The sequence below is a fragment of the Scyliorhinus torazame genome, chromosome 22, assembly GCF_047496885.1.
Source record: "Scyliorhinus torazame isolate Kashiwa2021f chromosome 22, sScyTor2.1, whole genome shotgun sequence".
Taxonomy (NCBI): domain Eukaryota; kingdom Metazoa; phylum Chordata; class Chondrichthyes; order Carcharhiniformes; family Scyliorhinidae; genus Scyliorhinus; species Scyliorhinus torazame.
This window is the reverse complement of record NC_092728.1, coordinates 91192089-91217243: the sequence shown is the minus strand read 5'-3', so window position 1 is coordinate 91217243 and position 25155 is coordinate 91192089. Positions and strand designations below refer to the sequence as shown.

At 50.1% G+C, this 25155-nt stretch overlaps 1 protein-coding gene across 3 annotated transcripts in view; it reads right to left on the bottom strand.

Annotated features, from left to right (window-relative positions):
• cntrl (centriolin) overlaps positions 1–25155 on the bottom strand; it is a 202457-nt gene that overhangs the window by 129833 nt on the left and 47469 nt on the right. For all 3 annotated transcript variants that reach the window (XM_072488558.1, XM_072488560.1, XM_072488559.1), the window contains one exon: positions 21003–21197. In XM_072488558.1, the coding sequence (XP_072344659.1) occupies positions 21003–21197 (195 nt within the window). The remainder of the gene's footprint in view (positions 1–21002; positions 21198–25155) is intronic.

Genomic DNA, 25155 nt, shown 5'->3' with positions numbered 1-25155 from the left:
ACACCCTTGGGAGGATCTGAAGTCCTTCCTATCCAAACACCAAGAATTCAGTGTGGAAGATGGTATCATACTGTGGGGGGCCAAGTTTGTTGTTCCTTGCCCTGGCCAGCGCACAATCTTGAAGGAGCTCTACAGTGGAACCCTGGAGTCTCCAAGATGAAACTGCTCGCAAGAAGCATGTCTAGTGGCCTGGGCTTGATTCAGACATTGAAAGTTTGGTGAAACAGTGCCCGTCATGTCCATAGAATCAGAAGGTCCTGCCTTCGGCCTCACTATATCCGTGGGAATGGCCAGGAGGCCCTTGGGTATGGATGCACCCAGTGCCAATATAGAAAAATGTCAGCAATCAATTTACATTCATGGGATACCGGAGGTCCTCGTGTCTGACAATGGGACCCCTTTCACCAACAGAGAATTCCAGGGATTCACAAAGTTCAATGGACTGAAGCACATTGGGACGGCACCCTACCACTCATCTTCTAATGGCGGTCCAAACGTTAAAAGATGTTATGAAGAAACGGCTTGCTCAACGAAGCTGGTTCGGTTCCTTTTCAACTACTGGACCACGCCACATATGGTGGCAGACCTAGTCTACTGTTTCATAACTTAGATAGAAAAGTAGATTCAAAAAGGAGGTTCAGGAAATAAATTTTGACACCCAAAGACCAGATTGGACTTTCAGGCCGGGAGATGCCATCTATATCGTAATGCTGGAGTCAGGTCCCCCTGGATCCTGGGAGTGGTAGTTGAGAAGACTGACCCCATGTCAAGACCAGGGAGCGGAGAGTAAAAAAGCACAAGGACCATTTTCAGAGCAGGGAACCTTCGACTCCAGAGACTACACTGGGTGGGGTGAGGTTCTCAACATCCTTGGAACATACCATCAGGCAGGGAACTCAACCCATGGTACGCCCAAGAGTCATCCCCCAAGAGGATGAAGACTCATGCACCGACATGGAAACTGAGTGATGGACCCGCAGCCAGAAATTGACTTTGGTGGAGAACTCGCATTAGTGGCTCTTCAACGGCAGCGAGGAAGCGACGTTCCCCAGTCCGCTTTACGTCCCCAAATCCGGCTCCACTGACGAATAACCCAAGGTCATACACGAAGCGGCGAAAGAGGCCTCATGGTCACGGAAGCAGGGGGAGGACTTGGACTGGGAGGTGGGGTTGGGGCGGGGTGGATGTGATAACCCTCATGAGGACCACGCTGGATCACTCATTTCATCTCCCCGTGGTGCTCGTGGTATACAAGTTCCCATGGATGCAGTCGGAGACCCCTCCAGCTTGGACTCGTAATCGAGCTCTTTTAATACTGTCCCGGACCTGGGCCGGGAGTTCCTCTTAGTCCCTGGCTGGGACACTAGTGTTGTCTGCCACGGGTGCGGCTTTACTTTGAGTTAAAATAAATTTGGTTTAACCTTTATCTTCATGTTTCCTGGATTACAACAGTCACCAGACTTGCTCAATCATAATTGCTCTCCCCCATGAATTTACTATAACCAATATATATTTTTTCTTTGTTATCGGTATGTTAGCTCAAAAACCAGAAGCATCTGGAGTTTCTAATTTTGTTGCCAGAAAACTCAATTTAAAATAATTCAGATGTCATGACATTTTCCATTAACTATGGGCAGTGCAATTTTGTGGTATCGATTCTGTTAACTGGTGAAATACTGCTTATGTGTTTCTGTGGGATGTGACGATGCTGGGTACAGAAGTGCCACTAAATCTAATCTTAAATCATCATAATGAACGGTATGGATTTGCAAAGCAGAGGAGATAATGCAATGCTCCGGCAGCTGACACTGATGAACGCTTACCATCAAACTGGGGTGGGTTTAAACCAAGATCCCAGGGTGAAAGTATGGTAGTTGTCATGATATGCAAACATGCAACCAATGAATACTCAGAATAGGACACAACCAATGGGCAGTCAGGACACTCAGAGGTGGCATCACCACAAGGGGGCATGACATAAACACTATAAAAGGGATGAGGCACTCACACCCTGCCTGTTTCGACAGACAGACATCTAGAGAGTTAGACAGGGTTGATCAGCAGCATCACACCCCAGCACGTGGCTTAGAGCAAGCTGGTACAGTTAGACTGAGTTACTACAGTTAGATTAGCAGAGCATCGAACTCATTTGAGAACTGTGTTAATAGTCCAATAAACACGTGAATTCATTTCAGAGTCTGGAGAATCCTTTATTTAAGATTGCATTAAGTAGCAGCCAGTGTTATTCGAAACAGCATAACACAACAATAGTCACCTATAATACCATCCCATTTTGGTATGATCACTTGCAAACATTTCACAACTCTGTGCCAAACTAATTATTCACAATCTACAATCCCTTTTCAGAAATCAGTGACAAATTAATACTGGATAAATGTGTAATTATTTCTCAACAATTAATTGTTCAGAATGGATATCATCCCAAATCAACTTAGCTTTTGGCTCAAACACAAGTAAACAGGCCCTCCAAACATTTCACATATAAATTATGGAAAATTAAAGAATATCAAGTAGATTACATGTCACGCTGGAATGTTTGTTACTGCTGACAAACTGCTTCAAAATTAAAAGTTGACAACTACAACATGGCTGCCAGCATAGAATGAGTGAAAGGTTTCTTCTACTCTCATTAACATTTTAATGAAATCGAATAATGGAAGCGTGTGCACTGAAGGAGGCTAGTTGGCCCAATGTCTCTACTTTGGCTCTTGGAAAGAACAGTCATGCACTGTTCCACATAGGATCATAGAATGCTACGGTACAGAAGGGGGCCATTCGGCCCATCGAGTCTACACCGACCCTCTGAAAGAGCATCCTTCTTAGGCCCACTCCTCCGCAACTCTACCTAAGCTACACATCTTTGGACACTCAGGGGCAATTTTCTTATGGCCAATCCACCTAATCCACTTTGGACTGGGGGAGGAAACCAGTATACACGGAGGAAACCCACGCAGACACGGGGAGAAAGTGCGAACTCCATATACAGATGGTCTCCCAAAGCCAAAATTGAACCCAGGACCCTGGCTCTGTGAGAAAGCAGTGCTTGCTAACCACTGTGCCACAGTACTGCTCTTGCTTTTCGTCCATAACTTTGCAAATTCCTCACCTCAAGTATCTGTTCAACTACAGGGCGGCATGATGGCACACTGGTTAGTGCTGCTGCACCACAGTACCAGGCATCCAGGTTCGAGTCCGGCCTTGTGTGGCTCTTGAATTCTCCAGTGTCTGCCTGGGTTTCCTCCGGGTGCTCCAGTTTCCTCCCACAGTCGAAAGATGTGCAAGTTAGGTAGAATTGGCACGATTAGTGCACGGGGTTAGGGAGAAAGGGCAGGGGAATGGGCCTAGGTAGAGCGGTCTTACGGAGGATTGGTGCAGAATTGATGGGCCAAATGGCCTCCTTCTGCACTGTAGGGATTCTATGGATTTAATGAAAATTATTTATGGAATCAGCTTCCACCATATTTTCATGTAGAGCATTCCAAATCATGCTAACATTAATTTTACATCTGATGTGTTATGCAAATATTATGAAAGTGCAGTGAGGCACAGGCCTTCAGTTGTATTGCAGAAGATGGGGGAATAGACAAAGACACGAAAACTCATGGAAAAATGTGCTTTTGACTAGAACATAGAACATACAGTGCAGAAGGACGTCATTTGGCCCATCGAGTCAGCACCAACCCACTTAAGCCCTCATTTCCGCCCTATCCCCGTAACCCAATAACCCCTCCTAACCTTTCTGGACACTAAGGGCAATTTATTATGGCCAATCCACCTAATCGGCACATCTTTGGACTGTGGGAGGAAACAGGAGCATCTGGAGGAAACCCACGCAGACACGGGGAGAACGTGCAGACTTCGCACAGGCAGTGACCCAGCAGGGAATCGAACGTGGGACCCTGGCACTGTGGAGCCACAGTGCTAACCACTCTGATATCATGCTGCCCGACTAGATCTGGGACCTGCAGAATTCTGGTCCATTTATTTGTTGTATCTTGCAGCACTTTGTATTCTATAATGAACAGGTCATTTAAAAAAAATCTACAAAATATTCAAAGAAATACTCAATGGCAATAAGGGGAATTGAAAGCTGTTTAATTAATTAGAACGGAAATCTGGATAAATTTAGAATTGTATAGACGCATTCCAAATAATGGCCCATGCCAACTGATGATACATTACAATGAAGGTCTACAGCATGCTCCCTCAAAAATGTTGAATTCTTTTACACAGAAAATTGTTTCCTTAGGATAATTTTGAACACTTTATTACAGTGCAATTGGCAGATTATCGCCCCCTAAAGGTATCTCTGCAGTCACTCTATCCTTTCACCGAGCCACCCCAACTTCACTTTGTTCAAAAACGTTCTACTCCCTCTAAATGTCCCTCACTTCACATATACTCGCTTTTTGCTGTTATCACATACTCTGTTGTAAACCAAGTGCACAAATGTACTCTCCCTCCCCAATAAACTGAATTCACAAGAATCACACTTCCCCACCCCCTCTAGCTCCCCAGTTCAGAGACACATTTTTCTCTTCCAATCACATCAGTTCATATTAACATTCACTCGCCTTCCCTTATAGTTCATGTTATCTCTCTCTTTGCCCAGCTCACACTTGCATAGTTATTTCTTACCTTTCCAGAGCTGTACTTAGGCTCCCTACTCCTCTCATTTCTATTGTTCTCAGGTTCACCACTCTTCTTCCTCTCTCCCTCCAATGTCACTCTTTGGCTTTGCTCCACTCGCAAAAGTTTTGAGCTTTCCTCTTCACTGCTCAAGGCTCCTACCTCCTTTGGTTGCTACAGCTTTAATTTTGAATACCAGTGCATGCTGTGATGAGGTCTCCTGATCTCACAATAGTTCCCACATCAGTGCCTTAAAAACTACTTTTTGTGTAAAACATAGATGGCTGAAATGTGTGCAAGTCGTAATGTAAATAAATGTAAGAAAAAGGGGAGGAAAATTCTAACATGCCCTTTCCCCCTGTTCTAAACTCAAAAAGCAAATAGAATGCTTAATTATACTGTTAGTTTATTCGGTTAAGTTAATATATTAAAACTTCACAGGACCACCTTGAGAACTGTATTCTGTTTTGTTAATCAACACACAAGAAAAGAGTCAAGCATGTCAGAGATAATGAGATCAGCCACAAGGTTGGCCCCAGTGCCAAAGAATTGAGTTACAGAATCATAAGAAACAAAGAGGCTATTCGCCCCACTGAGTCTGTACTGGTTCTTTTGAAAAGCAATTCAGTTGGTCCCACTGCCCTGCTCTTTTCCCATATGCCTGCAATTTCTTTCCTTTCAAATATTTATCCAATTCCCTTTAAATGTTACTCTTGAATCTGTACCTACTGCCCTATCAGGCAATGCATTCCAAATCGTAACCACTAAATGCATGTCACCTCTGGTCTTTTACCTATCACCTTTAATCTGTGTCCTCTGGTTATCAGCCCTTCATCCATTGGGAACTTTATCATCTAAACTCTTCATTATTTGAAGCACTCCTCCTAGTCCTCTCTGCCTAAAGGAAAACAACCCCAAATTCTCCGGTGTCCAGTTTATGTAACCCCTCATCCCTGGAACCTTTCTAGTAAATCCCTTCTGTACTCTCTCCAAAAGTCTTCTCCTTAACCAATGAGATTAAAGGCTAGAGAAATAGAGGCGGATGAATTCAATGTCAAATCAGAGAGTTAAAGACGGAGAAAGAACTAATGGACTGAAAGGGAGAAAAGAAAGACAAGGAAAAAGTTTATTGAAATTTTTAAAAAATAGATATTCTTCGAATCTCCGCACTTCTAACTTTCAGGGTAAAGCAGGTTGATTGGAAGTCATTAACAATTATTACATCATTGGAGACTTCCGATGACGACATGTACGTGGAAGTCGCACGTTGGGTGGCTCCTGCAAGTGCTTTCGTTTTTGGCCCTTTTCAGCCAGATATGGGGGGAAATTTACACGATTGATCTTTAGAAAAGTCGCGGCAACTAAAGGATGTCGAATAACGGGAGAAAAGGTACAAGCGACAGCTTGGATTCGGTGGGAATGCTGTGGGAGGAAAGATGGCAGGAGCAAGCTCGCCGTGTGGGTCTGCACCCATTAGTGGACAAGCTGGCGGAAGTGATAGCTGTTGAAGTTGAGCGGCAGTTTGCCAAGCATTTCCAGAGGCACCAAAAGGAGATGATGGCCTCGCTCAAGGAGTTGGTGGATGACACACGTGCCCTGAAAAAGGAGGTCTTGGGAAAGTCATCGACGGCGGTGCGGAATCAAGGAGAGGTATTGAAGGGGTTGGAGGAGGCATTGTTGCAACATAGCGACCAGTTCACCTCAATGGGTGAGGAGCTACGGAGGGTGGAGGAGAGTAACAAAGGGCTGACAGCCAAAGTGGAGGACCTGGAGAACAGGTCACGAAGACAGAAAATGCCAGAAGCCGACAAGAGTATTTTGTGGAGATGTTCGTCAAGTTGTTGGGGGAGGAGGAGGAGGACACCTCCCTCCATGAGCCGGACAAGGCTCACCGGTCGTTCTGGCCGAAATCAAAGGTAAATGATCCAGGTTAAGGAGAAAGTGCTGAGATGGGTAAAGCTGAACTGAGAGGTGAGATGGGAAGGCAATGGTATTCATACACACCAGGATTTTACGGCTGAGCTGGCAAGAGGGTGAAGAGCAACATGCGGTTTGGGATGGTCTACCCGGCAAAGCTAAGAGTCACTCACAACTCCAGAGACTATTACTTTGAGACGGTGGAGGAGGCGGAGGCTGAAGGACTGGGACTGAAATGAATTTGGACTTTGTTTCAGGTTATGTTTGGGAGGGGATGGTTTTGGGTTTCGGGGTAATATGGTGAGATTAGTTTATTCTTGGGTTTGGGGGTCTGTTGTGTTGGGGCATTTGGAATGATGGGCTTAATGTTGGTTTTAATTTTGGTATTGGGTAGGTGGTGAAAGGGGGCTCTGGCAGGGGCCACCTCGCTATCAAACGCGAGTTGGCTAGTGAATTTGAGCGAGGTGGAGGGAGAGACCGCAGCCATTGGCACCTGTAGGAACAGGTTTCGATGGACCTGGGAGGTATGAATGGTGGGGGGATGGGGACGATTCAGGAGATGTGGTTGAGAGAGCAAGTGGCTGGGGGCGGGTTTCTGGGAAAGCCAGGGGGGTGGGGGAAAGAGAAGAGGTAGTTGGCTGACGTTGACTAGGGCCAGGAGTAGTGATTATGATTGACAAGAGGGGTGGGGTGGTGGTGAGAGACCTCTATATGGTAATGTGGAACGTGCGGGGGTTGGGGAGGCCAGTGCAGCGGGCAAGAGTTTCCTCACATTTGAAGAGCCTGAAAGCTGACATGGTGCTGCTGCAAGAGATCCATTTGAGGATGAAGGACCAGGCAAGGCTTCGGAAGGGATGGGTGAGTCAGGTGTTCCACTCGGGCTTTGATAGTAGGGCCCGGGGGAGATAGTGATGCTGGTAAGAGAATGAGGTTTCAGATGGAGAAAGTGGTGGCTGGCCAGGGGGGCAGGTATGTTATGGTAACGGGTGCTTTGGAGGGAAGATTGGTGGCATTGGCTAGCATGTACACCCTAAATTGGGATGACATAGGGTTTATGAAGAGGATGTTGGTTGCCATAATGAATTTGGATACGTGCCAGTTAATATTGGGGGGATGGGGAAACATTCGCTGACCCCCTTGGGCAGGGGGCAAATGTGATGGCTGCATTTATGAAGGAGATGGGGGGGGGGGGTTGCATGGAGGGTTCTGCTTCCACAGGACAAGGAGTATTCTTTCTTTTCACCTGTGCATAATGTGTACTCAAGGATCAACTTTTTTTTAATGGGGAAGGCATTGTTGTCGGGTTGAAGAAAGCGGAATACTTGCCGATTGTTATCTCGGACCATGCTCCGCATTTGGTGGATGTGGTCATGCAGAAGGGACCGGTACAGAAATCTGCGTGCAGGTTGGATGTGGGGCTGCGGGCGGACCCGGATTTTTGTGCAAAGGTGGGAAAGGTGATTGAAGGTTATGTGGGGTTTAATAGGAATAGGGAGGTTTTGCGGTCAGTGGTTTGGGAGGTGCTGAAGGCACGGTGGCAAGGGGAGAGATCATCTTGTTAAGGCTCAGGTGGACAGTGATTTGTTATGTTCTAGGTGTAACATAAGTGGCTTCCTTTTGGTGCACTTGACAAAGGAAGGTTCAGATGTGGAGATAACTTCAACACATTTATTAAACTATTTACACTTCTATTACTCGGGTTCGACTCTACTGATAATCCTACTATAGCTACCCAGACTGACTAACCAGTTGCTGCAATGCACGTGGTGGGTGTAATATTGAATCAACCCGGTGTCTCTACTCACTGACTGTCTCCACTGGAAAGAGGCAGATCATGTGTGTGGTGTCCTTTATATATGGGTTGGTGTAATGCCCTCTTGTGGTGGTCTCACCTCTGTGTGTATCGTGAATGTCCATTGGTCGTGCCCCATCTAACTGATCCATTGGTTGAGTGTGTGTGTGATGTCGTGTGTGCTCCCTCTAGTGTCTAGCTAGCCTACATGCATTTACATTGATGCACATCACCATAGACAGGGATGTGTTATGGGCCAGGGTTTAGAGAACCCCAAAGTGTATCATGGAATTCACCTGACCCACAAATTTTAATAGATTGTGGTATGGGGAGCACACGGCCCACTCTACAGGTGTGGTACAGCAGAAATGGAAAACTATTTTTTAAAGCAAAACAATGTTTATTCGATGAACTCAAGTTAACCTTTTTAAAACATACAGTGAACATCTTAGCAACCATTAATTCCAATACAACCCCCAAAGAATACAACACTAGGTAATCCTTTAAGCTTTCCTTTTAACATCCATACGACTTAAAACACCTTTTACCAGAAGCACATCAGGTTAAAATCACTACTGTTATTAGTTTTAAATCACCAGGATCGATTTATAGTCTTTAGATTACAGAGAGAGATTCATACACCTTCGAGCTGTGACTGCAGCTATCCAGCTCTGAAAACGAAACTAAAACACACCCTGCAGCAAACAGCCTAAAACGAAAGTAAAAAGCTAACAGACAGCCCAGCTCCACCCATTCTCTGACATCACTGCAGTAGTAAACACCCATTTCTGAAAGGTACTCTCACTACAGATATTTATATACACACACCCATTAATAAACACCCATTTCTTAAAGGTGCTCTCACATGATAGATGGCAAGAGAGGAGTGGCAGTGGCTGGCAGAGGAAATCTTGGAAGTAGATGGGAAGTATGCAGAGGATCCTACCTCGGAACATCTGGTGAGGAGAAAGGATCTACAGGCAAGGTTTGACCTTCTGTCCATAGGAAAGGCAGTTCGGCAGTTAAGGTGGACGAACGGGGTTGTATATGAGTATGGGGAGAAGGCCAGTCGCTTGTTGGCAGGCCAGCTCCGCTAGCAGGTGCTGCGTGAGAGATTGTTTGGGTCCAGGATGGGGCAGGGGAGTTGATGGTGGCGCTGGAGCAAGTGAACAAGGCATTTGAGGAGTTTTATAAAAAGTTGTACAGGTGGGAGCCCCCAGGGGGTGAGTCGGATATGAAGGATTTTTTTGGGAGCTGGAGTGTCCTAGAGTAGGAGAGGAGGAGAGGGCAGGGCTGGAAGAGACAGTGGGGATGGAAGAGGTTCGGGCAGCGATAGGAAAGATGCAGACGGCCAGATGGGTTCCTAGTGGAGTTTTATAAAAGTTTCTGGATATGTTGGCGCTGCTTTTGGTGGAGATGTTTGAGGATGCGGTGGCTAAGAGGGCACTGCCAGAGAGGATGATCCATTTTGTTGCTGTTAGAAGAAGGATAAGAACCAGGCGGAGTCTGGGCCGTATAAACCGATATCTCTGCTAAATGTAGATGCCAAGATTCTGGCCAAGATGTTGGCGCTTTGGTTGGAGGAGGACCTCCCAAAGGTGATTGGTGAGGATCAGACAGAGTACGTAAAGGGCGACCAGTTGTCTTTGAACGTGCGGCGTCTGTTAAATGTGATGCTCTCTCTGGCAGAAGGGAGGGTGTCGGAGGTGGTGACATTGGATTAGGAGAAGGCATTTGATTGTGTGGAGTGGAGTTATTTGTTTGTGGTGCTAAGAGAGATTTGGGATTGGGTCTAGGTTTGTGCGTAGGTTAAATTGTTAAATAGGGAACCAAAGGTGAACGTATGCATGGACGAGGTGAATTCGGGGCACTTTCAGTTACATAGGGGAAGGAGGCAAGGGTGCCCCATGTCCCCCTCCTGTTTACAATATAATAGAGCCCTTGGCCATAGCGCTGAGGTGCTCAGATAAGTGGAAGGGGTTAGTGAGGGGGGGGGGGGGGGGTTGGGTGGAGCATAGGGTGTCTCTGTATGCTGATGATTTGTTGTTGTAGTACATCTCCAGCCTGGGTTCTTCGGTGGAGGATATAATGGGACTGCTTAGACTGAGAAGGTGTGGGGTTGGGGCAGGAAGCCGGAGGCTTTGTGGGTGAAGATGGAGGTTGGCTCTTGTAAGGGCGCTGGCAACGGTGCTGTTCCTGTTCGCCCGAGTGAACTATTCGTGGAGTCCCGTGGTGGTGTCCCATGTTAAAGATATAGAGGCAATTTTGGCTGCACTTCAGGGGCAAAATTCTCCGTTATCGGCGCAAAGTCCGCCGATCGGCACAGAAAACGGCGCAAATCCGACCTGCATCACGCCGCCAAAAACGTCGCGAAATCTCCGGCCCGAAATGGGCTAGCAGCGACGTGACGGGATCCACGCTTGCTCACGTGGTTCACGCCGTGCAGCGTCATACACGCCGCACGGCGTGACGGCTCATAAGGACGCGCTGCTCCCCCCCACCCGACCGGAACACCCGACCGGATGGCCAGCCGCCGCTCAGCCCCGAGGTTCCAGTCACGGGATGTGGAGGCGCTCCTGGACGCAGTGCCGCAGAGGAGGGAGGCCCTGTATCCCGGGCACGGCCGCAGAGTTGCCCCACGCCACAGCCGGCGTCTGTGGAGGGAGGTGGCAGAGGCCGTCACCGCTGTGGCCCTGACACCACGGACAGGCACCCAGTGCCACAAGAAGGTGAACGACCTCGTCAGAGCAGCCAGGGTGAGCCTCTACCCCCCCCCCCCCTGCCTGATATCCATATCCCCCATATCCCCCCTCCCCCATATCCCCCCTCCCCCATATCCCCCCTCCTCCATATCCCCCCTCCCACATATCCCCCCTCCCACATATCCCCCCTCCCACATATCCCCCCTCCCCCATATCCCCAAGTGAATCCAGCCCTAACCTTAACCTCTGCAATACACGCGCAACCGATGGCGTGCATTCATATACCTGTCTAACACTGTTGCCTTTTACCCCTGCCACCACCCCCCACAGGAGAAGCGCACACACAATAGGGAGCATGTGAGGACTGGAGGAGGCCCCGCTGAAGAGAGGCCACTGACCGAACACGAGGAAAGGGCACTGGAACTGGCTGGCGGACCTGAGGACCGGGAGGTTGCTGATGCAGAGGTCGGGGGCGTACTAGCAAGTGAGCCACCGACAGCCCGTCCCCATATCCCCCCTCCCCCAAATCACCTGATCACTGCCTGCGTGTCTAACCATGCATGCTTCATTGTGTATCGCAGGAGCAAACGTCGAGGCACCCATCCCCGCAGATGCAGACCGCCTGCAGGATGCCCCTCGCACACCACGGGAGACGGAGAGACCCGGACCCTCCGGCATGCGACGCCCGCAGGATGCCCTTCGCACACCACGGGAGACGGAGAGACCCGGACCCTCCGGCATGCGACACCCGCAGGATGCCCCTCGCACACCACGGGAGACGGAGAGACCCGGACCCTCCGGCATGCGACGCCCGCAGGATGCCCCTCGCACACCACGGGAGACGGAGAGACCTGGAGCAACAGGGAGACGACGCCCCCGTCTCGTGCGGGTGCGACGACGCAGGCGTGTGCCACCCAGCGACGAGAGGGGCAGCCACAGGCCCCCGTCACAGCCGAGCCAGGACACCACTACCCAGGACACCACTACCCAGGACACCCCTACCCAGGACAGCACTACCCAGGAAAACGAAATACCGGACAGTGACACAGATTGGATGGGCGGAGACAAACTGCCACCCCAAAGTGCCATGGACTCAGAGTGGGACGAAGAGCACGACACAACGCCACTGCTGTCACCAACACCCTCCACCATCGCAGAAACACTCACCTTGGTTGGGCACTTTAGTGATGAGGCGTCTGGTACACTCACTGGTGCGCACAACACAGCCGTCCCGGTACAGCAGGCGGAGGTAGGAGCAGCAGAGGGGCCGGGCGGTCGGAGGGCAGCCCAGCCCAAGCGAACATCTGCCGCCCAGATGGATCCCGGGTTCCTGGAGTTACCACACCCACCCATAGATCCGATGCAACCACCGAACCGGAGACGAGCGAAGAGGGTGACGGCCGGCTTGCGGCGGCTGCAGTCGCAGGTGGAGGAGTCCACCCGCGTCCTGGAGCTGGGAGTGGTGCCGGTCATACGTGCCACCCAGGCCGATACCGCACGGGTGGCGTCCGCGGTGGAGGCAATGGGTGCGGCGGTGTCAGACATGGCGAACAGTTTGCGGGGCCTGGGGCTTTCCGTGCAGGCGGCGTCTGTTGCCCAGGACATGGCTGCCCTCTCACAGGAGGCCATGAGCCAGTGCCAGCGCCAGATGGCAGAGGCGCTCAACGCAATGGCCCAGTCTCTGCAGGCCATGGTCCAGTCTCAGCAGGCCATGGCCCAGTCTCAGCAGGCCATGGCCCAGTCTCAGCAGGCCATAGCCCAGTCTCAGCAGGCCATAGCCCAGTCTCAGCAGGCCATAGCCCAGTCTCTGCAGGCCATAGCCCAGTCTCTGCAGGCCATCGCTGAGGGCATCGGCGCCATTGGCCATGTGCGAGCCGGCGTCGCACAGTCACAGACAGGGTTTGCCAATCACCTGAACTCCATGGCTGCAAACCTGCAGACCCCTGTCGATACCAGCACAGGCCTCCAGGACTGGCAGCGCCAGATGTCGGGGGGGCGTCGGATGGCCAGTCCGTTCGCATCCCCCACCCATGTAGAGGCCTGGGGGCCATCGGGCACCCCGAGGGAGGAGGAGGTGCTGTGGTCCGTCCCGGGTCCCCCTGTAGGGGAGGTCCCGGAACACCGCGACACCTCGGACTTCCCCCCTTCCGTCCTAGGTGCATCGGGTGGGCAACGGGCAGGACAGGCTGGCAGCTTGCCATCCCAGTTGCCCGGGCCGCAGCCTGGCCCATCTAGGCCAGGACGCCCCAGGAAACGGCCGCCAAAGGGATCCCGTGTCAGAGGGCAGGAATCACAGGAGTCCACCTCCAGTTCTGCTGTACCGTCTGGGGAACCACGTAGATGTAGTCATAGGGTCCGTAAGGCCAAACAATTAGACACTGAGTAAGTTGGCACGGGTGCAGGGCACAGATGAGTTTTAGGGGCTAGGGCACGTGCATGAACTCCGTTCGTTATTAAAGTCAATGTTACACCTACAGAAGCTGCCTTTGTGCTCTGTCCAAAGCGTGCGGGGGTGTCATGTACGTTGAGCGCAAGTATGTGTGTGAGGGGTGGTCTTACCTCAGCCCCAGGTGAGTCTGCCCCCTTCCCCCTGGGCCGCCAACAACATCCCCCCGGGCAGAGGGCGGGACCGTGCACTGCAGTGTCACAGCCGCATGCAGGGATGGTCCGGGTGGATGGTGGTACTGTGGCCATGGGTCAGACATAGTCCAACGATGTGGAGCCAGGAGCTCATCGCAGGGCGGGTTGTCATAATCCTCCATGGCCTGCAATAGACATGCGTCCACCGGCAACTGTGTGAGCCCGGCCGTTGTGCCGCAGGTGGATCGGCAATGGGGGGGTGGTGTGCATGCGGGTGGGGTGGGTGGGGTTGGGGAGGGGGGTGAGGGTGCTGGGTGGGTGGATGGGTGGGGGGTGTGGGTGGTCGGCTGTTGCCATGGTGTGCGGTCTGTGGCCATACTACCCGATTCCCACGCCCATCTAGTCAGTGAAGCGGGCGGCTATCAGCCTGTCCCGTGCCCGCTGGCCCAGCCGGTAACGGTGGACAGCCACCCGCCCGCGTCTAGCCCGTCTGCCCTGACCATTGCCCCCATCCCCCTCATCTGGGGAGGACTGCGCTTCTTCCTGCTGCTCCTCCACTCGGCCCTCCTCTGCCTGCGGCACATCGCCCCTCTGCTGGGCTATGTTGTGCAGGACGCAGCACACCACAATGATGCGGCCGACCCTATCTGACCGATACTGGAGGGCGCCCCCAGAGGTGTCCAGGCACCTGAAATGCATCTTCAGCACGCTAAAGCACCTCTCTATCACTCCCCTTGTCACTACATGGGCATCATTGTAGCGGTTCTCCGCCTCATTGCGTGGCCTCCGTACATCGTCATCAGCCACGATCGCATTGGGTAGCCCCTGTCGCCCAGCAACCAGCCCCTCAGCCGGGGATGGCGTCCCTCGTACATGCCGGTGATGGATGACTGTGACAACACGTATGAGTCGTGTACACTGCCCGGGTAACAGGCGCAGACGTGCAGGATCATCATGCGGTGGTCGCAGACCACCTGTATGTTCATCGAATAGGTCCCCTTCCTATTGGTGAACACGGCCCTGTTATCTGCAGGTGGCCGCACGGCGACGTGCATCCCATCAATCGCGCCCTGGACCGTGGGGAACCCGGCCACGGCAGAGAAGCCCACGGCCCGGGCATCTTGGCTGGCCCGGTCCACAGGGAAGCGGATGGAGCGGTGCGCCATGGCATATAGGGCGTCTGACACTGCCCGGATGCACCGGTGCACCGATGTCTGCGATATGCCGGACAGGTCCCCACTCGGTGCCTGGAATGACCCCGTTGCATAAAAGTTCAGGGCCACCGTAATCTTGAAGGACACGGGGAGAGGGTGTCCCCCACCAGTGCCACGCGGTGACAGGTGTGCCAGCAGGTGGCAGATGTGTGCCATGGTTTCCCGCCTCATCCGGAGTCTCCTCCTGCATTCCCGGTCCGTGAGGTCCTGGTATGACTGCCGGGGCCGGTACACATGGGGCGCCCTCGGATGCCTCCGTTGTCGTGGGGCCGCGACGTCCTCCTCCCCCTCCTCGTCCTGTCGGTCAGGTGTCCCTCCAGCCAGGGCGGCTGACCTGACGCCTGCCCCTCTGCGGCAGCCTGCGCCGCCTCTCTGGCACGCTCCTCCTCCTCCTCATCCAGCGCAACATAGACATTAGCGGCTGCCGCCACGGCGGCCAACATCGCTGGCTGATTGGATCGGAAAACATGACGGGCTGGTGGGGGGGGGGGGGGGGGGACACGGGACGACGACGACATGTCATCATTGCCCATACCCCCTCCTCCCCCCAGCCAGGTGGCATGGACCGCATGGGTCCAACTGTTGGAGGCTGGCACCTGGCCAGGTGGACCAACTCACTTGCCCTCGCACCCCCCCTCCCCGGCACGGACCCCCCATCCTCCTCCCCGGCACGGACCCCCCCATCCACCTCCCCGGCACTGACCCCCCATCCTCCTCCCCAGCACGTACCCCCCCATCCCCTTCCCCGGCACGGACCCCCCATCCTCCTCCCCGGCACGGACCCCCCATCCTCCTCCCTCCTCCCCGGCCCTGACCCCCCCCTCCCGGCACTCCCCCGGAGCCCAGCCCACTCTAACCACCCCCCCCCCACCCCCCCGCCGCGCGCACACACACACAACCCTACACACACCTCTCCCCACACATTCAGACTGCGGCCACGCCATCGCCTGCCCAGCGGCCAACCCCCCAGGCCATCACCCACCTCCACGCTGGTCGGCGTAAACCTGGAGCACAGGTTTGATTTACGTCGACGTGACCCGTCATCACGTCGACGGGACTTCGGCCCATCCGGACGGGAGAATATCGGCAGGCCCAAAATCGGCTGCCTTGCGCCCACCCGTGCCATTCTCCGACGTCTGCGGCGCCATTAACGCCCCACCGACTTTTCTCCCTTCGGGGACTTCAGCGGGCGGCGGGGGCGGAATTCACGGCGGCCAACGGCCATTCTCCGACCCGCTGGGGGGTCGGAGAATGACGCCCCAGGTCAGGGACGGGGTCAAGGTGGATATCGATTCGAGGGAACCATGAGTTTGAGCCAGCTAGGTTGGGTGCTCGGGTTCGGGGATGGGAGAAGCGGAGTGTGATGGAAATAAAGAACTTATTTCTATAAGGGCAGTTTGCGAATTTGGAAGAGAAGTTTGGGATTCTGCGGGGGAAGGTATTCAGGTAAATGCGGGTGCGGGATTTTGCTAAGAAGATTTTCCCGACTTTTCCGGTGGCACCACTCTCCTCATTGTTGGAGAGGGTGCTGTCCGTGATGGGGCTAGATGGGGTCACCTCACTGATATACGGAAGGATTTTGGAGGAGGATATGGCCAAGTGGGAGGAGGAGCTGGGGATGGCACTGGAGGAAGTGCTTGTGATGTGAGGTGCTGCGGAGGGTGAATGCTTCAACCTCATACGCGTCTCTGGTGTTGATATAGCTAAAGCTGGTACATAGAGCGCATCTGCTGAAGTCAAGGCTAAGCAGACTGTTTGAGGGGGTGGAACGATACAATGGGGTCCGGCCAACCATGTACATATGTTCTGGTCCAGCCCGAAGTGGGACAAAGTTTGGAGGTCGATCTTCATCACCATGTCGGCGATCTTGCACGTAGATTTGGAGCCTAGTCCCCTGGGGGCCATATTTGTGGTGTCAGACTTGCCGAAGCTGCAGACGGGAACAGGGGCAGAGGTTTTAGTCTTTGCCTCGCTGTTGCTCGCAGGCATATCCTGTTGGGGTGGAGGTCAGCTTCTCCACCCTGGGCCCCGGTATTGCTGGGGGATCTGATGGAGTTTTTGTATTTGGTAAAGATCAAATTTGTTTTGAAGGGGGAGAGTGAAGGGTCCCACAAGAGATAGGGGGCTGATTCTCCACTTTGGGACTATGTCCCCATGCTGTAGTAAAACTGTGGCCTTTCACGACAGAAAAACTGCCATGAAAGGGCCAAATATTCATAGTCCTGGAGGGGGCTAGCAGGGACCCGGCATGAAACTAGCAGCTTTTGCTGCAGAAACGGGCCCCCGCACATCCGGGTCGGAGGCTGTGCAAGCGCACGGTGGCGGCCTCCAGTGGCCCACCATGCTCCATGGCGGACTCAAGAACGAGGAGCTGGACTTCTCAAAAAGTGTCCCAATCGGCCGCGTGCCCGACCTTGACCGCTCGGCCAAAAATATCCCGGGCCCGTATAAGGCCCCCCCCCTGCCCTCCGATCGGCTCACCCCTGACCGTGGCGGCTCTGGACGTCACGTTAGTATCCCGGCAGAGAATAGCGGGGCGGGCCTCCAGCAATGGCCGCAGGTAGGCGATTCGCGGCACGGCGTACGATTATGGCGCTTTTCAGGGCCCGGAGAATCGGGGAACCGGCGCCGGTCCCGATTCCGTGCACGGAAATGGATTCTCCACCCTGGCGCTGGCCGCGATTTCAGTGTCGGGGTGCGGAGAATCCAGCCCAGGGTGTTTATAATATATTTTAAAGAGTTGGTTACCGTCAGATGTTAAGGAAGGGGGTGGGAGCAAAGTAGGGCTTTTGGCTTGGGTTATTGGGGAGGTGGAGGGGGTGGGGTGGGGTCTTTGTTGTTTTTGCTTTGTTGTGTTGTACATTTGAAGTATTAAAATATTAAAAACCCGAATAAATTAAAAAAATACAATTATTATATTATTAAAAGTTACATACACTATTAATGGCCAGATATTACTTTCTGTGGTTAATTAATGCGCAAGTGTAGCAGCGTCATGGAAATCAAGGCGAGGTTAAGAGCAAGATGCTGTTTTCGTGAAGCCAACGGGCAGAGCATTACAAAACATCCAGCAACTGGTTGTGATTCACAGTTCACAGATTATCGCTTTCCGTTCCAAGGTTCTGACAGATTCGCATATTAATTACGGCGTGTGCTATCAGACACATTTCAGAAAAATCTGCCTCATTGTGTATGGTTCTGTACTGTGTTTACATGACAACACTCACAAATAGAAATGCTAAAAAAACACATTAAAATATCACTTTAGAGATTACAACTAACGCAGACAGAGCACTTCATATTTACCTAATGTATTTAAACAGATGTAGAACAATCAACCTTTGAACACAATCTGTCACTTAGTTTAGAAAAAGACTTCCAAGCTACCATTATTTATGCTCTGTGGAAAGGTTATGTCCATTTACAATGGTTTACTTCACAGAACAAATATACAATAAACTAAAATCTTTTTAAAAATGGGTTATCCATATTCTTCAGATACTAACTGGGTTACGGTCCCAGTTAATGTTATAACTGGATGGGAAGATCCCAGATTAGAACTCTGGCTGAAAAGACTAACTTTTATTTTTTTGTTAGAAAACATAGAACAGAGGACAGCTAATTAGTTTTAACAAGAAAAAAATATTAAACATGAAAAATTGGATTATGATAGAATACTCCTTTACTCCCCCCTTAGTTTAACAAATACACATAGATTTTAAGATTAATACAGATTACAAAGTAAATGTTACATTACTATGGTCTCAGAAACACAAAGTCCCTTTAAACACACAAGTTGGTTTTGGTCAAATACACTCTCCACTCTGAACTCAAGTGAATGCCTGTGATTGTCACATGAGAGATTCTAATCTCCAGTCCCAAAAAACACACTTTAAAATCTACATTCACAACAATACTTTCCATCATGGTGGCACAGTGGTTAGCGCTGCTGCCTCACAGCGCCAGGGACCGGGTTCAATTCTGGACTTGGGTGACTGTCTTGTGAAGTTTGTACTTTCTCCCCGTGACTGTGTGGGTTTTCCCCAGGTGTGCCGGTTTCCTCCCACAGTCCAAAGATGTGCAGGTTAGGTGGATTGGTCACGTTAAATTGCCCCTTAGTGTCCATGGATGTACAGTTTAGGTGGGGTTACGGGGATAGGACAGGGGAGTGGGCCTAGGTAGGGTGCTCTTTCAGAGGGTCGGTGCAGGCTTGATGGGCCGAATGGCCTGTTTCTGCACTATAGAGATTTTATGATTCAATGATCAGTGGTTTGCATTCCAAAATCCAGTCCAGGTTTTCTAATTTACTCTTCCAAATAAAGCTTCCACTCCACTTTTAACAAATGATCCCGCATCCAGGTTTTATAACTCCCCCTTCAGGATTTATTTGTCTTGACTGTAGTCCAAGTTGTTAACTGCTTTAACTCTCAATTCCCAAACGCTATTAAAATGGCATTAAACCTTTAATTTCCCCCTGAAATCTGTTTTCCCACTTTAACTCTGGACACTGTGTATGCTTCTCTCTTGAATTTTCCTGAACAATACCTTGGTCTGTTCTGTCTTATTCAGATACCTTTTCTATCTCAATTCCCTGGTCATCGTGATTGTATCTGGGATTTTGGGAAGTCTGCCTTTTTGCAGTTCCCTCATTCTGTCCAGCTTGCCTTTTCCTGGCAGAATTGAGAGATGTTCACTCCCCAGTGTCCTATCTTCAACTGCAAATAAATTCAGCTAAAAACGAAAACTCAAAAGCCTTCCTACCTTAAAAGGGCCTCCAGTTACTAAGCAACGTTCACATGCTCCTGTTAGGCTAAGTGACTTTTCACACCGTAACCCTCTCTAACTCCAAAGAATAACATACCAGAAATGTTGGGGAACACAGGGTTTTTGTGAGAGGGAGGAACTGAAGGAGATCAGTATTAGCAGAGAAATGGCATTGGGGAAATTGATGCAATTGAAGGCCGACAAAACCCTAGGGCTTGATAATCTACCCAAGTACTTAAGGAAATGGCCCTAGAAATAGTGGATGTACTAGTGTTCATCTTCCACGATTCGATAGACTCTGGAACAGTTCCTATAGATTGGAGGTTAGCTAATGTAACCCCACTATTTGAAAAGGGAGGTAGGAAGAATACATGGAATTATAGACCAATAAGGTTGACGTTGGTAGTGGGGAAAATTCTAAAATCCATTACCAAGATTTGATAGTAGAGCACTATCAAATGGCAGGATCAGACTGAGTCAGTAAGGATTTATGAAGGGGAAATCATGCTTGAAAAATCTACTGGAATTCTTCGAGGATATAACTAGTAGAGTTGATGAAAGGGAGCCAGTGGATGTGGTTTATTTGGAGTTCCAGAAGGCTTTCGACAAAGTCCAACAAAAGAGATTAGCATGTAAAATTAAAGCGCATGGGATTAGTGGTAGTGTATTGAGATGGATAGAAAACTGGCAGGCAGTGACTAGTGGGGTGACGCAGGGATCGGTGCTGGGCCTCAGTTATTCACAATATATATTAATGATTTAGATGTGGGAACAAAATATAACATCTCTAACTTTGCAGATGAAAAAATACTGAGTGGGAGGGTGAGCTATGAGGAGGATGCAGAGATCCTTCAATGTGATTTGGACAAGTTGAGTGAGTGGGCAAATAAATGGCAGATGCAGTATAATTTGGATAAATGTGAGCGTATTCACTTTGGTAGCAAAAACGGGAAGGCAGATTATTATCTGAATGGTCATAAATTAGAAGAGGGGAGCTTGCAATGCGACCTGGTGTCCTCGTACACCAGTCGTTGAAGATGAGCATAAGGTGCAGGAGGCGGTAAAGAAGGCAAATGGTCTGTTGGGCTTCATTGCGAGAGCATTCGAGTATTGGGGAGTGATGGTGGTAGTGGTGGTTGGGGGGGAGGGGGAAGCTAAGGTGGCCTGAACACATGAAAACAAATCATGAAATCATTACTTTTTTTAAATTGTCAGTTTTCACACCATGTAACAGCTTCAAAATATTCAATGAGATAAATAGATTTTGGTTCTACTGAATTGAATATGTAAATATTCTCCTCTCCTCCAAAAGGAAATGAAAACCCTGGTGACTTGATTCAAGGCAGGATATCAATTTGGCTTTTCTTTTTAATTTCTACTCACATGCCGGGGGTCTTTGGGATCAAGAGACTCCAGAACCTTTCTCAGGTCATCAATCTCATTTTGTTTCTTCTCCATTTCCTTCCACTGTCTTTCCATCTGCTCCCCCACTTTCTCGGCCTCCTGACGCAATTCATTAATTAGCTGGATCTTCTGTGCCAATTGCTGGTGGAGTTGATCCTTCTCAACTTTTGAAATCTACAGGTTGAGTGGAAAGGATGACATTACATTATACAGAATACATAACCAAGTTAATTTTCAGGTTGATTCCGTATGAAAGCTCCTAAAATCTTGTCAAAGTATTGTAGTTATCACATTTTCCTAAATAACCTTCAAGGATACCTTAATTTTGAATTCAGACCACAATTTTTAAGTTACTCCTTCTTTCCATTAAATTACCATGCATCATTTCTCAATTAAATATCAGCAGGCAGCTTGCTCCAAAGCCTCTGCCTGGACATGCACTAAAGGCAGCTAAGATCACTCAGAAACAACTTCCTCTCTTTTGTGCGGGGAACACTATGGGCACGATTGAATGGCTTTGTCACACCCGACTTGGTGACACGGCGAGGACGTTAAACCTCTGGGCGAGATCCATTAATTATGCAATAATTAAGATAATGAAGCAAAATTAAATCATGAAGACATAAAATAATGCTATGTAAAAAAAAAAAACTTTTATTTTCCAACCTTCTCTTTACCTCTGTCAAACAGAAGGTATGGGTGATGTTTGGCTGCCCATTAATTTTTGCTGTTAAAACTCAAGAGTTTACTGCCAGTTACATGTGTTTACTATGGTATTTCAGTTGTTTATAATCAATAATAAACTTTCCTGTTATGCATATGCCTATGACAGTATTCACAGGAGTGGCCATCTTCACATTGAGGATACTCTCCATCATGTTGTGACACGACCACTTTACTAAATGGAATAGATTTTGACCAGATCTAGGAACTCAAAACTGGGCATCCGTGAGGCGCTGTGTTCATAGAATGGGTCATCAGCATCAGTAGAATTGTATTCAACCACAAGCTGTAACATAATGGTCCAGCATTATCCCCCACTACCGTTACCACCAAGCCAGGGAATCAGCCCCACTTCAATGAAGAGTGTAGGAGGTCATGCCGTGAGCAGCACCAGACATACCTAAAAATGAGGTGTCAACCTAGTGAAGCTACATTCAAGATCATTTGCAAGTAAAATAGCGGAAGCAGCAAGCAATAGATAGGGCTAAGCGATATCCGGGTGCCCAGTTTCCTCCCACAGTCTAATGATGTGCAGGCTAGGTGGATTGGCCATGATAAATTGCCCTTTAGTGTCCAAAGGTTTCCTAAATTGCCCAAAGGTTAGGTGGGGTTACGGAGATACAGGGATAGAGCAAGGGCAGTGGGCCTAGGTAGAGTGCTCTTTCAGAGGGTCACTGTAGACTCAATGGTCCAAATTGCCTCCTGCACTGTAGGGATTTTATTATTAATCTCGGTCTCCTCGAAAGGTCCCCAGCATCACAGGTGCTAGTCTTTAGCCAATTCTATTCATTCCACGTGATATCAAGAAATGGCTGAAGGCACTGGATACTGCAAAGGCTATGGGCCCTAACAACATTCTAGCAAATGCACTGATGACATTCTCCCAAACTTGCTGCACCCCTAGCCAAGATGTTCCAGTTACAACACTGGCATCCGTCCGACAATGTGGAAAATTGCCCATGTGTTATCGGCCAGGGTTTAGAGAACCCCAAAGTGTATCATGGAGTTCACCTGACCCACAACTTTTAATAGATTGTGGTATGGGGAGCACACGGCCCACTCTACAGGAGTGATACAACAGAAATGGAAAAGTATTTTTTAAAGCAAAACAATGTTTATTCTATGAACTCAAGTTAACCTTTTTAAAACATACAGTGAACATCTTAGCAACCATTAATTCAAATACAATCCCCAAAGAATACAGCACTAAGTAATCCTTAAGTTGTCCTTTTAACATCCAGAAGACTTTAAAAAAAAAACCTTGAAACAGAAGCACATCAGGTTAAAGTCACTACTGAGAGCAGTTATTAGTTTTAAATCACCAAAGGATCGATTTACAGTTTTTAAGATTACAGAGAGAGACTCATACACCTTTTGGCTGTGACTGCAGCTATCCAGCGCTGAAAACAAAACTGAAACACACCCTGCAGCAAACAACCTAAAACAAAAGTAAAAAGCTTTAAAAAATATATATATTTTTTTTTATTAAGAATTTTTCAATAACAATATTTTCCACCTTACAAACAACCCCCCCCCCCGCCCCCCGTAACAAAGAAAAGAAAAGAACTCTCATGGCAAGACATGAACATGGCAAGTCAATAAAATACAGAACATTGTACAATGGATTCTTCCCGTGCATGTCAGTTTCCGGATCGTTCATGTGCTTTCTTACTCACATGCCCCCCACAGGGACCCCCCTCCCTCTCCCCCCCCCCCCACACGAACTATGTCCCCCCCCCCTCCCCCCACGGTTGCTGCTGCTGCTGTCCGACCTTCATCTAACACTCCTCGAAATGGTCTAGGAAAGGTTGCCACCGCCTGTAGAACCCCTGCGCAGACCCTCTCAAGGCAAACTTTATCCTTTCCAACTTGATAAACCCAGCCATATCATTTATCCAAGCCTCCGCGCTGGGGGGCTTCGCCTCCTTCCACATTAGCAAGATCCTTCGCCGGGCTACTAGGGACGCAAAGGCCAGAATGCCGGCCTCTTTCGTCTCCTGCACTCCCGGCTCGTCCACTACTCCAAATAGTGCTAGCCCCCAGCTTGGCTTGACCCGGACTTTCACCACCTTAGATACTGTTCCCGCCACTCCCCTCCAGAACCCCTCCAGTGCCGGACATGACCAAAACATATGGATATGGTTTGCCAGACTTCCTGAGCACCTCCCACATCTGTCCTCCACCCCAAAGAACCTACTCAGCCTCGCCCCCGTCATATGCGCTCTATGAACCACCTTAAATTGTATCAGGCTAAGCCTGGTACAAGAGGAAGAGGAATGAACCCTACTTAGGGCATCAGCCCATAGCCCCTCCTCAATCTCCTCCCCCAACTCCTCTTCCCATTTACCCTTCAGCTCCTCTACCAAAGCCACCCCCCCCACTCTTCTTTCATCTCCTGGTATATCGCCGACACCTTGCCCTCTCCGACCCATACGCCCAAAATCACCCTATCTTGAATCCCCTGTGCCGGGAGTAGCGGAAATTCCCTCACCTGCCGCCTCACAAACGCCCTCACTTGCATGTACCTGAAAGCGTTTCCCGGGGGTAGCCCAAACTTCTCCTCCAGCGCCCCTAAGCTCGCAAACGTCCCGTCAATGAACAGGTCCCCCATTCTTCTAATCCCTACCCGATGCCAGCTCTGAAATCCCCCGTCCATCCTACCTGGGACAAACCGATGGTTGTCTCTGATCGGGGACCACACCGAGGCTCCCGTCGCACCCGTCGTCTCCACTGCCCCCAGATCTTTAGCGTTGCCGCCACCACCGGGCTCGTGGTGTACCTTGTCGGCGAGAGCGGCAGCGGTGCCGTCACCAGCGCCCCCAGGCTCATTCCTTTACAGGACACCATCTCCAACCTCTTCCACGGCGCCCCCTCTCCCTCCATCACCCACTTACGGATCATTGCCACGTAGGCTGCCCAATAATAACCACCCAGATTTGGCAATGCCAACCCTCCTCTATCTCTGCTATGCTCCAAGAACCCCCTCCTTACCCGCGGGGTCTTGCTCGCCCACACAAATCCCGTAATGCTCCTGCTTACCCTCTTAAAAAAGGCCTTAGTGATCACAATTGGGAGGCATTGGAATACAAAAAGAAATCTCGGGAGGACCACCATTTTAACCGACTGTACCCTACCCGCCAGCGAGAGTGGCAACATGTCCCACCTTTTAAAATCCTCCTCCATCTGTTTCACCAACCGCGTCAAATTAAGTTTGTGCAGTGCCCCCCAACTCCTAGCTACCTGAAGCCCCAAATATCGAAAGCTCCTTTCCGTGCTCCTCAACGGTAGGTCCTCTATCCCTCTTCCCTGGTCCCCCGGATGGATCACAAAGAGCTCACTCTTTCCCACATTGAGCTTATAGCCCGAAAAGTCTCCAAACTCCCGTAGGATCTGCATTACCTCAACCATC